Below are 16,809 nucleotides of genomic sequence, written 5' to 3' on the forward strand. Positions count from 1 at the left end.
AAAGAAGAATTAAAATTACAATTTTATTTTCTTACAAACTAATATTTAAAAAGAAAAGAAAAAGTTGTTGGAATTGCACTAAAACTTTAGTGTGAAGCGATGCCTACTGTTGACTAACAAGTTTGGCCCATTCTTTTGGCTCTTGAGCATTTATCAGAAAAGTTGACTTGACGATATGAAGACACATTCAAAGTTAGGTTCCGTATGCATTCAATCAAAATGTAAGTAGCATGGAATAAGGCACATCTTGTTTTTGGTTTCTATAAAAAGCAAGCACCAAACTCAATCCCTGTGCAGTGATCAGCCATAAACTTTACTCACCACGCTCCAAGCGAAACCATGATCAAACACGTTCTTTGTTTTTTAGTATTCCTGCACGCATTTCATCAAACACATGCAGTTCAGTACACGGTCATCAACAAGGCTCTCTCAACTTCTGGTGGAGTAGCTTTCCGTGACAAAATAGGAGCAGACTACGCGAAGCAAACGCTTGACTCCGCCACCCAATTCATATGGAGGGTCCTTCAGCTGAACAACCCCGGTGACAGAAAAAACGTGCAGAAGGTAACTTTATACGTGGATGACATGGATGGAGTTGCGTATGCCAGCAACAACGAGATCCATCTGAGTGGAAGATATGTTGGAAATTACCAAGGGGATGTGAAGAGAGAGATTACGGGGGTGCTGTATCATGAAATGGTCCACATTTGGCAGTGGAATGGAAATGGTGGTGCTCCTGGGGGGTTAATCGAAGGCATAGCAGACTACGTGAGGCTGAAGGCAAACTATGCACCGAGCCACTGGGTAAAACCGGGCCAAGGTCAGAAATGGGACCAGGGTTATGATGTTACTGCTCGTTTTCTTGACTATTGTAATAGTCTCAAGGGTGGCTTTGTGGCACAATTGAACAAGTTGTTGAGGACTGGCTACACTGATCAATACTTCGTTCAGTTACTGGGAAAACCCGTGGATCAACTATGGCGAGATTATAAGGCCAAGTATGGCAATATTGCCTGAGAGGGCTAGCTTCTATTTAAAGAATAAATCAGTATATGACTGTGTTTTTCAATAAAATTCTATCAGCTCTAAGATTCTGCTTTTAATTACGTATTTACTTTTCATCGAATGGATAGTTTTATTTAAAATATTTCGAACCATTAGAAAATCATTTACGAGACTCCCAATTAAAAAGAAATGATAGAGAATATCGTTTGCATGTTGTTTGTGTTGTTGAATTTTTGTTCCACGTTGATTCAATCCAAGGAATTATAAAATAATACGTAAACAGAAAAAAAGGAGAATAAGCTGAGCTACAATCGTTGGATTTTTCTTCTTCTTAAAATAAGATTGTACTTATTATATTTAGTTTTTATATGTTTTCGAAGATGTTGGCAGAAATATTCTAGAGAGAGTGTAAATGGTGACTAAAAATCAATTAAAGACAACCAGTAATATTGACAAATATCTAATTTACACATTACTATCAAATTGGAAACTCCCAATATTGTTGTTTTGAATTTGATATTTAAAATGTGTTGAAAATGTAATTATGAATCTAACTTTCACGTTATGGTTTAAAAATTGATAGTTGATTTCGAACCGACCCGAGTCCATTTTCAACTTGAACCGATTGGACTCGATTTTTAACTCAAACCAACTAAGGTTGACCTTTAATCGAAACCAATTACTAGTACCATATTAAATCGAAAGTTATACTGCATAACCCTTCGATCCGCCACAGGTCGAACCATCAATTTAGACACTCGAATAAACCACTGTCAATATCGTGTCCTATTATAAACATCACTTGAAGTGGGCTTGGGCTTGTACTTTTTTTGTTGTTGTAGACTCCATAGTCAGCACCATAACCATCATCGTAAACTGAAGTGGAAGTGGGCTTGGGCTGGGAGGAGTGGCCCGAGTAACAGGAATGGACCTTGGAGTATGAACTTTACCCGGGGAAGCAGAAGCATGACGTGCAGGTAAAGAGAATTCCCTTAAGAATTGGGCAAACACTGTAAAATAGTATACATATACACACTCCACAGGTAAAGAGAGGTTAATAATATTAATTAATAAAATATTATATACTAGATTCACATAACATTTAACCTTTTAAAAGAGTTGGGCGACTTTATAAAATAATTCACATAAGTTATGCATTTTAATTTTTACCATGTATATGTGATGAGAAATAATGATCTAATGATATCTTTTCTTAAATTTCAAAGGTAGATTGTTAGTACACTCCAAATAAAAATTAAAATGTGGAGAGATATGATAGTTACTTAATAAAAAAACAGTCAAACAGAGCCTAAATTTAGTATTAAACAAAATATATAAATCCTAATACTGGGTGACTTTGAGGCATGCCGGCCTAGTTTAATAAATGTGTCATTAGAGTTTGGAAATGTTTAAGATATGTTTATTTCATAAATATTAATTTTTTATTTGACAAAGTAAAACTTATTACTATCAGTTGAAATTTCAAATAATTTATTTTTATTTATTCCATAAAAAAAACTTGACCTGACTTGAATCCCCATTCTCGAGTGAGTGATGGAAACAACCTCTGCCTTCAACTCAGTGTAACTTGGAATGGTCAACTTACAATAGAATGGAGTGAAATGTTTCTTATATATATTTTATCATAAGATGTTGTCACAGCATCAACCTTATGATAAGATTTTTTATTTATTTATGTTTTATAATAAAATGAATGTTTTTCTGAGTCACTGTGCCAAATGGTACACAAACACTGCACCCCTAAACTCCAAATAGCATTCCTATGATTCCAAATGGCATCTAAAATCATCTTATAGCAAATAATTCTTCTTCAAGTTATTACATTTGACCAACATTTATAAACACCCCAAATCCATAATATCAATAATTTTCATATTAATTTTACTTTTGTAATGTACGGACTAAAATTAAATTAGATAATTTGATATTGATTAAATAATTGCTATACTTTATGCATCTCTTTATTATACATACATTTTAATTTTTTATAAGAGAAATAAAAAATTTCATAAAAATAAAATATGTAATTATTTCTAAGACTTAGAAAAAAACAATATAATTCTAATTTACTGTTTATGGATAAATTAAGATACGTATTTTTTTTTGTTTATTTCATTACTATGGTACTTTTATTTATTTTTATTTGTCTTATAGGTTTTAGCATATGATAACGAATCTTACTTGTACAATGTCTATTTGTAAGAGGTTTTCGGACAAATAAATACATTCCCCTTAATAGAAAATAGTTCTAAATAATCTAAGATAAAAAAAATCAGTAATTGGATATTATTATCAAAAAAATTGTGAAACTTTTTATTATTTTTGTTTTTTTTTTTCACAACTTCTATATGTTTTTTTTGAAGCATTATTTTATTCAAATGAGTTTATATAATTATTATTAATTTTTAAAAGAATTATCTTTTATTTCTTAAATTAAATTATTCTTACATTGAAATTTAGTTTCAACATTTTTATTATGTTTAATTTTCATTTAACATCGTGTAAAATAAGTTGAAGTAATAGCCAAATATTAAGTTACCTTACTTAAATGAATTAAGAATTAGATTATTGATTTTGTCAAACAAACTTTGGATTAAGAGTTGAATAATGAGTTTTGTTTCCGATCCAGAAGGTATTTAGGCTTTCTTTGACTACGAATTGCTAGAAAATTAAATTTGAAAAAAAAAAATAAGAAGAGAACGTAAGTTTGAAAAAGAAAATAAAAGAAAGGAGAATATTTGATTATGCTTTAATTTTTGTTTTCAAAATTATTTTCTGCGTAGTTTTTAAATATTGAAAAAAAATATTACAAGAAAATCATTAAATAATAATTAATTTTAATTTTTAAAATTATTGAGTAATTTAAATACCAATTTATAAATTAAAAATTATAAGTATCTAAAATAGTTTTTATTATAAATAAAAATTTAGTCTTAAGATTAATTATTTATATTATATATGGTATATGTTTCAAATCATAATTTCACCGTTTGATTTCCTAATTTTTACCATTTTATATGTCAACTCATTTTATTTAAAACATTTATTGATCATTACCCAAATCGCTACTTTTGAAGTTTTAATTTAAGTTCCTATATATTGGAAAAATAAAAGAAATGCAATAAGTTTTCTTTATTTTACTTATTTGTTTATTTATCTATGGGTATATAAAAAAATAAAAATTAGATAAAAGATTAAATATAATTAATATTATCTTAAACTTAGAAAACATAATGAAATAGAAAACATGACACTTAAAAAATCCAATAAATTTGGTGAATAAATGTGTGACTATTCATGACCATCTTTCTTAGAAAATAATTTAAATTAATTCAAAAATAATTTTATATTACTTTTAACCGGAAGAGCAATTTTATAATTTTATTTTTTTATCCATCAATTTTTTTTATTAATCAAATTACTCACAAACTTTCACAAACTTCATTTCAAAATCTACTCACTTTTATCTTTAAATACTTTAAAAGAAACAACAGAAATTTTATCTTCAAATTCATTTTCTCAAAAGAATATAGCTTTAATTAGTGCTCTCAAAATAGATTGTAACCCGTGAGCCAACCCAGTTTACCACGGGTTTGAGCCGAGTTGGGTTTGACCGAGTTGGGTTTGAAAAAAAATATAATTTTTTTATGGGGGTTAGTTTTCAACCCGTCTCATTGGATTGAACCTGTGGTGAGTCAGATTGGCTCACCAACCCACCTAATTTAATTTAATTATTTATTATTTTGTGTTTCAATATTATTAATTAGCATTTTTTATTATATTGTAAAGGGTGATAAAGAAGAAGATTCAAGAGAAAAAAATATTATAGATTTATCTATTCAAGACTCTAATATTATAAATAAATGGACAAGTGATACAAAAATTATGAATATTAAAAACTTATTTGTTCTGTACATGTTTTTGGATTACTCTTGGATTATATGATACTTTTTTATTTATTTTAAATTATCTTTGGAGTTTAATCTTTAGAGTTTAACATCATTTTAGTGTGACATTTATTTGGATTTGAATTAAAAAAATTGTAATTTTTTTATTTTAAAAATAACTTATAATTAAATGAGTCAGTGAACCAACCCGTTTAACCCACCAACCCGTGGTGGGTTGGGCTGGGTTCGAATTTTTCAAGTAGCTAATAAATGAACTGGGATACCCGTTTTGACAGCTATACCTTTAATTACCAAAATAATTAGTGTCAAAATTACTCTCTAAAACTAAAAATCAATTTAAATACCAATCCTTTGATAATTTAACTTCCTTTTAAATGACCAACGTGCCGCTATCCTATATTTGTTCAATTGAAACAATATAATTAACTACAAAACTTAATTTTTATTAATATTATTAGAGTAAAGTAAACAGAATTACCGAAAAAAAAAAACTACGTCATTCCAATTAAAAAACAAATTTGAGTACTCATTGATAAAAAAAGTAAATAAGATTTAATTGAAAATACTAAAACTTAAAAGGACTTCAAACTCAATTAAAGCTATAACTTATATATAAAGTTTTAAAAAAAATTATCATCACTTTTATCATAAATTTTGCAACTCGAGAATTTTTTTCTTGTAACATGTAAATTTTGGAAAACAAAAGAATATAGTATTTTTATATTTAAACATAAAAAATAAAATAACTTTTTTTTTCAGAGCAAACACAACCCTGATTTTTGTTAGGTTTAAATAATAATTTAATTTTCATACTCGCGTTTTATATTACGTATTAGTTTTAATATTTTTGTACTGGTAGTTTAAAATATAACGATTAAAATAAAGAGGTCTACCAAAGTGTAAAAAACAAGTGATTAATCAAAACTGTATATTTACCTATTGAGTAATAATATGTTTATACAGATGCTTTTTATAATATTTTAATACGAAATAAGTGTCATTTTTTTATTGAATTTAAAAATAAAATAGTATAATAATAAATAAATAATAACTTAATACGTATATCTTATTAAAATGCTGTAAAGAAAAAAAAATTGTGTGAAAATTTCATTTTTCTATTTCTTGTATGATAAATAGACATATGAATGCATACGAAACTTCCTCCTCCGACATTTATTATGGAAAGACTATTTACATTGTAGAAAAAGGAAAAGTGACGTGTAGAATATGTCGCCTCCTTACGTCAAATGATAAAAACCCCTATTATCTGGAACATTCAAAATGCTGTCACCGAAACAAACAAACATTAAAAACAACGGTCAATGGCGTGGAGTGACCAATTTTTCCTACGCTTTTCATTATATAAATCATCGAACACTATGTTTTTGCAACAACCAGCCCACACATTGATTCTCTCTAAAAACAAAACAACCATGACGATGCATGTCCTTTGCTTTTTAGTGTTCCTGGCTGCAATGCAAGGAACAACAGAAGCAATAGTGGAATACAGTTTCAGCAACAATGCCCTCTCAACCCCCGGTGGCGTGCGTTTCCGTGACGAAATAGGAGAAGAATACGCGAAGCAAACACTGGACTCAGCCACCCAATTCATATGGGGGATCTTCCAGCAAAACGCTCCTGCTGATAGAAAAAACGTGGAGAAGGTGAGCTTATTCGTGGATGACACGGACGGGGTTGCGTATACTTCCAACAATGAGATTCATGTGAGTGGAAGGTACGTTAATGGGTATAGTGGGGATGTGAGAATAGAAATCACAGGGGTGTTATACCATGAAATGGTTCATGTTTGGCAGTGGAATGGGAATGGTGAGGGTAACGGTGGATTGATTGAAGGAATTGCAGACTATGTAAGGCTGAAGGCAAACTATGCACCTAGCCACTGGAGAAAAGCAGGGGAGGGACAAAAATGGGACCAGGGTTACGATGTTACTGCTCGTTTTCTTGACTATTGTGAGAGCCTGAAAAGTGGGTTTGTGGCAGAACTGAACCAGAAGATGAGAACTGCTTATAGTGATCAATTCTTTGTTGATATATTGGGGAAGTCAGTCGATCAGCTTTGGAATGAGTATAAGGCTAAGTATGGGAATCTACCCTAATTCATCGGTTAAGAACTTCCTCCTTCAAATATAAGCGACTCTGTCATTTTCTATCTTCAGTTGTAACTCATATATTGCAATCGTATTCTCAAGAGAATAAACATTTACAACATATAAATCATTATCAGCTATTCTATCCTTAATTAAAACTTTAAATGTATAAGAGCATGGTTGATTTTCTGTTTTATTTTTGCTGGATCAAATACCCTGTCAATTAAATGAGAAAAAAATATGTCACTTAAATGGAAAAGGAGCTACACTCACTTAAGCTTTTAACCTTATTTCTGTTTTTGAGTTATTTTTCCACAGCAAACATACTTAAGTAGTTCATATTTTTCTTTAGCCTACAATTCCAAATCTTACCAAAACATATTTTAGCAGTATCAACATTTCTAACAATACAAACACTCCTCATCATTATGACTTATATTTTTAACTTTCATCGTTCGAATCTTATTATAAATTAAACATTTATTTAACTTTATTATTTTGATACATTCAATGATCTTATTATTTTGTTTAGGAGTTGAGATAAAAAACAATTTAAATTAAATATACTTTCATCGTGCAATCTCATATATTTTTCAATGATAAAATTGTAATAAAAATTTTAACTTTCAAAATAGAGAATTCCTCATATACGTGATTGACCTTATATGAAGAATTTAAGGTCGAAACATTAACAACCCTATTTAAGAATTAAAACTTATTTAGTTTTCACTGAATACTTATTCCAACCCACACAATTGTCTCATAGTACTTCAAGTAAAAATAAATAACAAATTATATTCAATACAACTTCATCTTTCAACTATTTAAGATTTTCTTTAATGATAAAATCATGAAAAGAATTTTACATTTTAAAACGGATAATATCTTAAATATAGTGATTTTAAAAAAATATATAAAAAACAAACAATTTTGTTTTATTGAATTGATGTTTCAACACATATAATAATTTTATAAATTACCACTATTAATATTTTATTATTTTTTAAGTTATATAAAGTGAACTTTATTTCAACAGTGAAGGATGAAATCGCGATTACTTCAACTCACTTTAATTGTTTTAATTCTTAAACTTTTGGATCTCTTCTCCTTTTATCATAAATAATTGATGAAACCTAATTATTAATTAAAATTCGCAAACAATTGTGCATATTGATTTACTTCTTTAACTTTATAGTGCAAAGGGTTTTGGTTTGAGAGTTAAATAGATAGACCATTGAAAAGTTAGAGGTTTCAAATTTGAATAGAAATACATTGACATTCCTTTTAGAAGAAAAAAAAGATACTCTTTTACAGTTCTCTTTATTAATATAATAATAATAATTAAAAATAAATATAAAAATTTACGGATTTTATTATTATATTAATAAAAACAATAGTTAATAATTTCTTTAAAAAAAAACAAGGGTGTTAAAATATATTTTACCTTCTAAATCTTTTTTTTGGAATAGTTTAATGAAATTGACTAGTACACTTTTTAATAATTTATTTTTAAATTTTAAAGATAAATTAAGATTCAACCATATAATTATTAAAACACCAGTTAAACTATATTCTGTTACTATGAAATTTAAAATAATAAACTTGTAATTTTTTTATATATGATTAAAATTTTTAAATTTCTATTTAATATAAATTTAGGCTCAAAGTTTAGAAATTTTCCTAATGTTCAATAATTAGAAAAACAATAATTTATAAAGAATACATTTTACATATCTAGAAAATAATATCACTCCTATACTTATCTTTTATAACATAAGTAATTCTCCATCCTTCATCTATCTAACTAATAATAGCACAATAAAGTTTTTTTACACAAATTTCAGGTTGTACCTTATCTCCAGCATGCATTGTATAACTTACATTGATCATAAATCTTCATTTAACTTGTATTTTTTAACACATTTAATGAAAAATAACGTTTTTGTGCTTATGATTATAAAAGAATTAGTATTTAAATTAGTTTTTAATTTAAATTTAAAGACTAATTTAAAGTTAATAATAATAAATGATTAAAATATTGATAGTTAATATTAAAAACTAATTATAAATTTAATTTACAAACTACAAACAAATTATTTTTAGTTGATAAAATTATATTTAACTTTTTATCTCTAAATTGATATTGAATTATTTACTTACGATTGATGATTATTTTTTTTTGTTGTTGACACTTCTCACTAGAATGGACTAAATCATATACTATACACACCACAACTACCAGGAAATGAGAAACAAACATACATTTAAAACGAAGTCAATGGCGTGAAGACTTCTACCCTCTCTTTTAAAGCATTATAATTATGCTGACTCTTCAACATGACCGTGCATGTCCTTCCTTCTAGAACTTACATTTTATTCATAAAAATAATGTACAATTCTTAATTAAAATTATAATTTATAATCAATTTCTCTGATACTAATTTTTAATTCATAACATTTTTATTTCATTCAGTGGTTTATACTTAAATTTTCTTTTATCATATATTTAACCTGCACACTTCCTTACAAAGATAAATAAAATAAATAAATTAAGTTATAATGGAATAAATTTAAAATATATATATATATATATATATATTATTTAAATATATATATATATATAGTTTAATATCAGAATAATTTTCAGAAACATAAGTTATAATTATAAATAAATAAATAAAATCATTATAAATCTTAATAACAAAATTATACTTAAAATAAAAATTAAATAATACACACTAAATATCAGAATTTAAATTATTTTATTTTATTATTTTAGTAAAATAAAATAAAGGATCTCTTCTATAGCATACATGGAACTTAATTATGCAATTTTCCCTGCATTGCAACTCTTTTTTCACTAAATTTTCAATCCGTATTACCAGGAAATGAGAAACAAACATACATTTAAAACCAAGTCAATGGCGTGACGACCTCTACCTTCTCTTTTATCTACACATAAAGCACTGTAATTATGCTTTGACGTGGCCGTGCATATCCGTTTCTTCTTAGAACTTACATTTTATTGATAAAAAATAATGTACAATTCTTAATTAAAATTATAATATATAATCAATTTCTCTGAACTTATTCTTAATTCATAACTTTTTTAATTCATTCAGTGGTTTATAATTAAATTTTCTTTTATCATATATTTAACCCGTTGAAAAACACACTTCCTTAAAAAGATAAGTAAAATAAGAAAGTGAAATGAATTGAGTTATAATGGAATAAAAGAATAAATTTCCCCCTTACAAATCAATAATAATTAACGTATGTGTGTCTATATCTGTGTGGGTGTATGTGTCTGTGTGTGTATGTGTTTGTGTGTGTCTGTGTTTGTGTGTGTCTGTGTTTGTGTGTGTTTGTGTCTGTGTGTGTGCGTATGTGTGTCTGTCTGTGTCTGTGTTTGTGTGTGTGTATGTGTTTGTGTCTGCGCGTGTGTGTGTCTGTGTGTATCGGATTTTAGTAGACAAAAATAATCTCATATATCATGGATTCTGAGTTTAAAGGTCAAGGTATTTGAATATTTTTCATTCTCAAAAACACAATAAGAAAGAAAACAAGAAACTCTTAAATCCTTACTCACCTTCCCTTTTCCTCTCAATCATTTCTCTTTCATCTCTCCCACTCCAACATTTTCTCTGTCATCCCTACTGTAATTCTAACTGAAAAAAAAAGAAACACTCACCTAACCCTAATCCACCTTCCTCACTTATCCAATTTGTTTCTCTCTCATCTCCATACTCTCTCTCACCCACACACATCAATTTTGATTATTTTGTTATTAAAGTGGAAAACAAATGAACCAACAGAGCGAAAGCAACAAATTGCGGTGTCAAGGGTTGTTTTTAATTAACTTATAACTCTTTTCGGATTCGAATCTAAGAAAAAGATAAAAACAATTAAGATAAAAAAGAAGAATTCGAAAAATGATTAAAGATTTTGTTCCAATTTAATTGAATCTAGTACAAAAAAGATAGTACAAAAAGAATACATGGATCTGAAACTATATTTCGTTTCAAATTGCCAGTATTTTAGTTTTTTTTTTAAGTATTTTTTTATGATATTGTTGCCCCAACCTATTCATGAATATAAGAAATAGCGACAATTCTTGATTTCTCTCAATTCGAAAATTCAGGATTTGAATTGATGTTCTCTCATCGAATCCTCCCAATTGCGTTGATTTATCCGAATGATTTCACTTTCATTGGAATTGTGTGGGTGAGAAAGAGTATGGAGATGAGAAAGAAACAAATTGGATAAGCGAGGAAGGTAGATAAGTGTTAGACGAGTGTTTCTGATTTGAGAGAGGTGAGTAAGGGTTTGGTGGTTTCTTGTTTTTTTTAGTTTCGAGAATGAAAATTATTCAAATACCCTGACTTTAAAACTTATAATCTATGAAGATATTTTTATCTACTAAAACCCGGTACACATGGCTAAAATGTACCAATTGAAAAAAAAAAGTGTACTAACAAACCCATACATATATATATATATATATATATAGTTTTCAAAAACATAAATTATAATTAAAATAAATTTAAATAAAAATCATATTAAATAATATTCACTAAATACATAATTGAAATCATTTTATTTTATTATTTTAGAAAAATAAAATAGAGAATCTCTTTTATAGCATACGTGGAACTTAATCATGCAATTTTCCCTGCATTGGTGGGCCAATATTTTGAAATTTATTTATTTAATATGTAATCTTCATTCTTTTTTTAAAAATAATGTGGTTATTTTACATTTATTTTCATTGGGTGAAATGAAAAATAGTATTGAATTAGTAAAGAATACAGATACATAAATTTTTTATAAAATAAAATATTTATAATCTTTATTCTCTAAATTTAGTTTGGGTTTTATTTCATTTTAATATTGAGTAGTGTCATAGCTGGAACCTCAGCATAGGCTGAAAGTTATATAAATTCCATTAAATTAGAAGAAACAATTATTTCTTCCTAACTTAAATATATTACAAACATTTCTCTCATAACAATGCCTTTGAACTACTAAACTTTTTCGTTCATATCAAGACACAGATCCACGAAAAGGTTAAAATATATTCTAATTCGATACAAGTAACACTAATATTGTGAAAAAAATTTAAACTTATTGACTAAAAGTTTTTATTTTCAGTTATATCATACTGTTATAGTTGAAAAATAAGAAGAAAATGACAAAAGGATATAAATTTCAATCATATAACAGTATCAACTGGAAAAAAAATTGAATGTTAGGGGGACTGACACCTACTCTTTTCTTTATTCTTTATTTTAAAAAAAATTCGTATAAGAAGTTAAAATATTTTTCTATTATTTTTGTTTTAATTTACTGTTTTATCATGTGCTATATAAACTTGAAATAGAGAATAAAATATAAAAATCTCTCACCAAACCTCTCCTAAAAATAATTTTTTCGTACATGATGTTTTTTTGGTGAATTCGGAAACAGGTATATAGTGGTACACAAAACCAAAAGGCATGTTGGGAAACATGATCCATTAAAGTATTATTGATGTAGCAAAAGCTGATGTTAGTATTGCCGAATTGTTGAAATAATTTCAGCAATGCCTTCAAATTTTCTTCTTTCTTTTAGAAGCATCTTAGCTAACTCAAGAGCTCGGCGTTCACAAGTTGCCCGTTTGGCAGCATCGGCAATGGATTCAAAATCCTGAACATGCGCCACACCAACAATTCTCCTGTCAATCAAGTAACACATGTCCATCAAATACAATACTATATCAATCACCATTTCAAATGCTTAAGTTATTAATTATATGACAAAGAAAAGAATGGCTAAATGGCATAGTTAACATAAACAAAAAAAAATCCAAGAAATCATACTTAGCTACACATACCATATATCTGCAATCTCACATTATCTTTTTGTGAAAAGAGGAAAATAAATTTGAGAGAAAAAGTCTCACCGTATCATTTTAGCAGCACCAAATCCAAGACTATCGTGAAACAAATTTGTCATGTATTTCTTCTGTACAAGGAGTTGAACCTCAGGATTGTTATAGATTGCTGGAAGATACGCTTCACCAGCACCATTACTGTGCTCATCCCAAAGTGAAGTGAATTTGTGATGGAAAAGGTTCCATGTGTCTTCGATTGTCTTCAGAATCCACTCCTTATAGGCCTGCACAACATAGAATTTTACATCAGGAATAACACTCATTTTCCACTACAATCAATGGTCTTCAGCAATTATTTAGGATTACAGTTTAAATGCCAAAGCTCATTATTTGAAGAACCCTGCATCGTGATGATGCAGTAACTCCTGTGACTAGAAAAGGCCACCTAAATGAGGTGAAGATACAACGGTTAAACAAAATGGTACTTCAGCTAACAACAGATGCAGTTCTAACCAAATGTTCCACTTTGTTTTTAATTAGCACAAATTCCAAGCATGTTCAAGTCAATCCATGGGTATGGTATCATGAATTTGAATGTCCATTTCGTGCTCTTGAATGAAAATCCAAACACACCAATAGAAGTACAAGGTCCGAGGATAAGAAATCTTCAACAAAGTCCAAACAGGAGAAAGAACAGAAAGAGAGAAAGGAACTCCTAAAAAGTACTAAGTGCAAGACCATGTGCTGAACACAGACATGAAAAAATTCTATCCCAAAACCAAGTCTTCACTTGTTAGTAGTGCTGGACTAAAAAAAGCACATGGTATATTTCTGGTTACTCATCAATAAGTACACCGGAATACTTCTCTTAGGATAGCAAGGCAAGAGTCATTGGCACCTCAGACAAAACAAAAGAACAATACACGAAATTAAGAACTATAAATAAGCACAGAGACAGCAAAAATCAGAAATAGCTGGTGCAAATGCTTTGATATGTCTTGAAATATGTAGGACTCTTGAAGAAAACAAGCCTCTGTCATGAAACAAAACTACCAGAGTGAAATAAAAGGTACAACACTGAAAAATAAAGAGTCTAAGTTTTACTTCGATTGTGGACAATAACAATAAATATGTGATAAATATGTGAATAAGTAACAACTATAGCATACAAAGAAGAGGATAAGTAAGGATCACGGAAGACATGGAAAAAGAGTTCCCACCTTTCGATCATTTGTTTCATCAGCATATCCGTCTTGAGAAAAGAAGGCCAAAATCAAGTTTCCCAAGAATGCTCCAACATCAAAACCCATCGGTCCATAAAATGCAAATTCTGGATCAATAACTTGAGTTGATTCACCAGTAACCATAACAGAACCAGTGTGTAGATCACCATGTAATAGTGCCTGAGCCCTCTCGATGAACCTATAGGAACATAAATTCTTATTCTTCAAACAAAAATGTAACAACAAAACTATTATATATAATGGGTACAAAAAGTGTGTCACAATACATAGATTTCAGCTCAGCAACTTCAAGCTTCAGCAGGTTGTCTTCCCGGACAGCCTCAGCATCACGGTCAAGATAGGGCGTAGTCCAACGATTATATTCGGAAATTTTATAAGGATCAGAGAAAACGACCTGCTCAGTCAGCCTGCATAGCTCCACATTGCCACAAAATTCGGCAACTGCACGAAGCAAATATGCATTCAAATTAAGGGTAACACCCATAGATAAATTATGTGTAAGACCTCCCTTATAGTCACAAAAAGAGGATATCGTTCGGAGCAAATATAGATAAATTTCACAATGATACACTGATTGTACAAGAAAATAAAATGAATGTTGAACTATTTACTTGGTCCATGCCGTCTTTATTTAAAATTTTAGTTCATAAATTAGGAAACAGAATAGAGTAGATCCCTACACGAGTATAAAAGTTAGCTTTTGGTCATTTTGGTGGGTAAAACCATAATAAAAAAATCTGACAGATATAAGCTGTCACAAAAAGCCGTATAAATAAAAATAGTACTTTTCTCAAACAGGGACTGAACCTTAAAATGGAAACAGTTATCGAGATCATGGAATAGATTACCTAAAATGAATTAAGAGAGGCAAAATGAGTCAGTGTTCTAGCATAAGTTAAAATCAATTTATACTTCCAGACATTTGTAAGTTAAATCAATTTATAAACCCTAACATTTTTAGAAGTTCCCCAGTCTAGCTTCTCAATAAAGTGACAAGGGTAAGGTTATACCGTCTCGTTTGTGCTCAGTAGTAGAGCGGAAAAGCAGAGACGTGAAGAAGAGTGTCCTTGCCATGAAATCAGCCATATGCTCAGCTAAAAGAGGGTATTCAATTCCTGCAATCAACCCTTTTCTGAGGATTATATGCGGGGGCTCCAAGTAACGCATGGCGATCAAAGACATGGTCCGATCAAAGTGATATACTTCAGGGACATGCTCAGGGCTCAAACGACCCTCTTCTTTCAGTGCCAGCGTCTCAAAATAAGCCCTCTCCTTTGTCATAGGCCACGATTCCCCAATGCAACGAACGTACGGCAGAGCCTATAACAAATTCAAAACCCCAAAGAGAGAAGTTTGAGCTTTGAAACAATTCAAAACCCCAAAGACAGAAGTCTGAGCTTTGAAACATTGAGACGAAAAAGAAACGAAATTGGATATTGCCCATGATTTCTTGGAGCATAAGGCCTTTGGGTTTCGGATCGTTAAAGTGACTGTTACCTGTTTGATGACAAGAGAACTTTTGGAGTTGGAAAGAATGTACACGAAGTTAAGATTGCCATCTCCGACTTCTTTAACTGACAAGTCATCGAAACTGTTGGCGAGTTTGGAGGAGAGAGCAGGAACGGACTTTATGTATTCGATGAGAGTCTTCTCGTCGAGCGGTCGGAACTCCGAGAAAACCATGGTAGCCGCCGATGGTGGCGAGGAGGGAGTGGAGCAATAGTACTCTCTCAAGTCCCAAATTGATGGAATCTTTGAAGTGCGTCTTACTATTCTTTATTTGGAAGAAGCACGCTAGAAGCTGAAATTTTTTTTTCACACCAATTTCATTTTGATTCTCCACCTAAACCCATATACACAGTGATTTTGTTTTGAGAAATTTAATTGTCATATTTTTTAATCAACTAAGCTATGTGGTAATTTTTATTTAAGAATCTTATAGAATACTTATTCAAAACATTATCACAACATTGATACTGTTGACTATCATTAAAAGAATTTAATATACAATAAATTATAAATTAATTAACTTTTAGAAATTATCCGATGCTTTATTTTTTCTTGGAATAATTCAGTAACTTCAAATAGTCAAATAAAAAGAAAGGTAAGAGTGATTGAAAGACTTTTTTTTCAGAAAGGAAAATGGCATGCAATGAACCTGGACAGAATTTATATATATATAAGTGTGGGGTATTAAAGTAGTGGACCTCGTTAATCTTGGGAGAATCCTGAAATTTTGAATTTTGAAATACCAACATAAAATGTTTCAAATTCCAGATCTAATATATTACTACGTTTATAAGTTATTGTCCTTTTTAAAATTGCAATTTGTTTAGACAATTTGATCGTTATAGAGTTATTAAGAATTAAAATACATAATATTTTAAATATAAAGATCCTAATAATATTAAGTTGTTATTAACCTGTCACAGCAATTTCAATTAGAGTTATTTATAATAATTATATATGAATAAGATTATTATTTTAATATCAATATGGTATAAATGAGTAATTTAAAATTGAAAAAATATTTATATAAATATTCTTTTTCAGTGTTATACCACCACCAGTGCAAGTAGAGGATTCTACAACGAGATTTAGTTTGGTTAAACCGAAACTGATGCAAAGAAAAGGTAGTGACAGGTTCATAA

The 16,809-nt window shown here is 29.3% G+C and overlaps 3 protein-coding genes across 3 annotated transcripts; 2 read left to right on the forward strand and 1 right to left on the reverse strand.

The window, feature by feature from the left end:
- Window positions 1-228: 228 nt before the first annotated feature.
- Window positions 229-1,103, forward strand: LOC124832141 (uncharacterized). The gene has a single exon (XM_047306270.2). It carries the CDS (start codon window positions 340-342, stop codon window positions 1,015-1,017), a length of 678 nt encoding a protein of 225 aa, XP_047162226.1. The 5' UTR covers window positions 229-339; the 3' UTR covers window positions 1,018-1,103.
- A 5,203-nt stretch (window positions 1,104-6,306) lies between these two features.
- On the forward strand, window positions 6,307-7,238 carry LOC124832139 (uncharacterized). Its single transcript, XM_047306268.2, has one exon. The coding sequence runs from the start codon at window positions 6,314-6,316 to the stop codon at window positions 7,049-7,051; it is 738 nt and encodes a 245-aa protein (XP_047162224.1). The 5' UTR covers window positions 6,307-6,313; the 3' UTR covers window positions 7,052-7,238.
- A 5,188-nt stretch (window positions 7,239-12,426) lies between these two features.
- MTK (S-methyl-5-thioribose kinase) lies at window positions 12,427-15,973 on the reverse strand. Its single transcript, XM_047306283.2, has 6 exons — window positions 15,656-15,973; window positions 15,169-15,478; window positions 14,425-14,599; window positions 14,135-14,336; window positions 12,984-13,198; window positions 12,427-12,755 (listed from the first exon to the last, which is right to left on the reverse strand). The coding sequence occupies exons 1-6, from the start codon at window positions 15,839-15,841 to the stop codon at window positions 12,590-12,592; spliced, it is 1,254 nt and encodes a 417-aa protein (XP_047162239.1). The 5' UTR covers window positions 15,842-15,973; the 3' UTR covers window positions 12,427-12,589.
- Between the last annotated feature and the right edge of the window lie 836 nt (window positions 15,974-16,809).

This window comes from Vigna umbellata, chromosome 8, assembly GCF_029865625.1.
Source record: "Vigna umbellata cultivar VRB3 chromosome 8, Vumbellata_1.0, whole genome shotgun sequence".
Classification (NCBI taxonomy): Eukaryota; Viridiplantae; Streptophyta; class Magnoliopsida; order Fabales; family Fabaceae; genus Vigna; species Vigna umbellata.

Coding starts and splice junctions, on each gene's coding strand:
- LOC124832139 (XM_047306268.2), top strand. CDS start 6,314: ATGTTTTTGCAACAACCAGCCCACACATTGATTCTCTCTAAAAACAAA.
- MTK (XM_047306283.2), bottom strand. CDS start 15,841: ATGGTTTTCTCGGAGTTCCGACCGCTCGACGAGAAGACTCTCATCGAA. Junction 15,479..15,655: donor GTTCTCTTGTCATCAAACAG/GTAACAGTCACT, acceptor AATTTGTTATAG/GCTCTGCCGTACGTTCGTTG. Junction 12,756..12,983: donor GGTGCTGCTAAAATGATACG/GTGAGACTTTTT, acceptor CTTGATTGACAG/GAGAATTGTTGGTGTGGCGC.
- LOC124832141 (XM_047306270.2), top strand. CDS start 340: ATGATCAAACACGTTCTTTGTTTTTTAGTATTCCTGCACGCATTTCAT.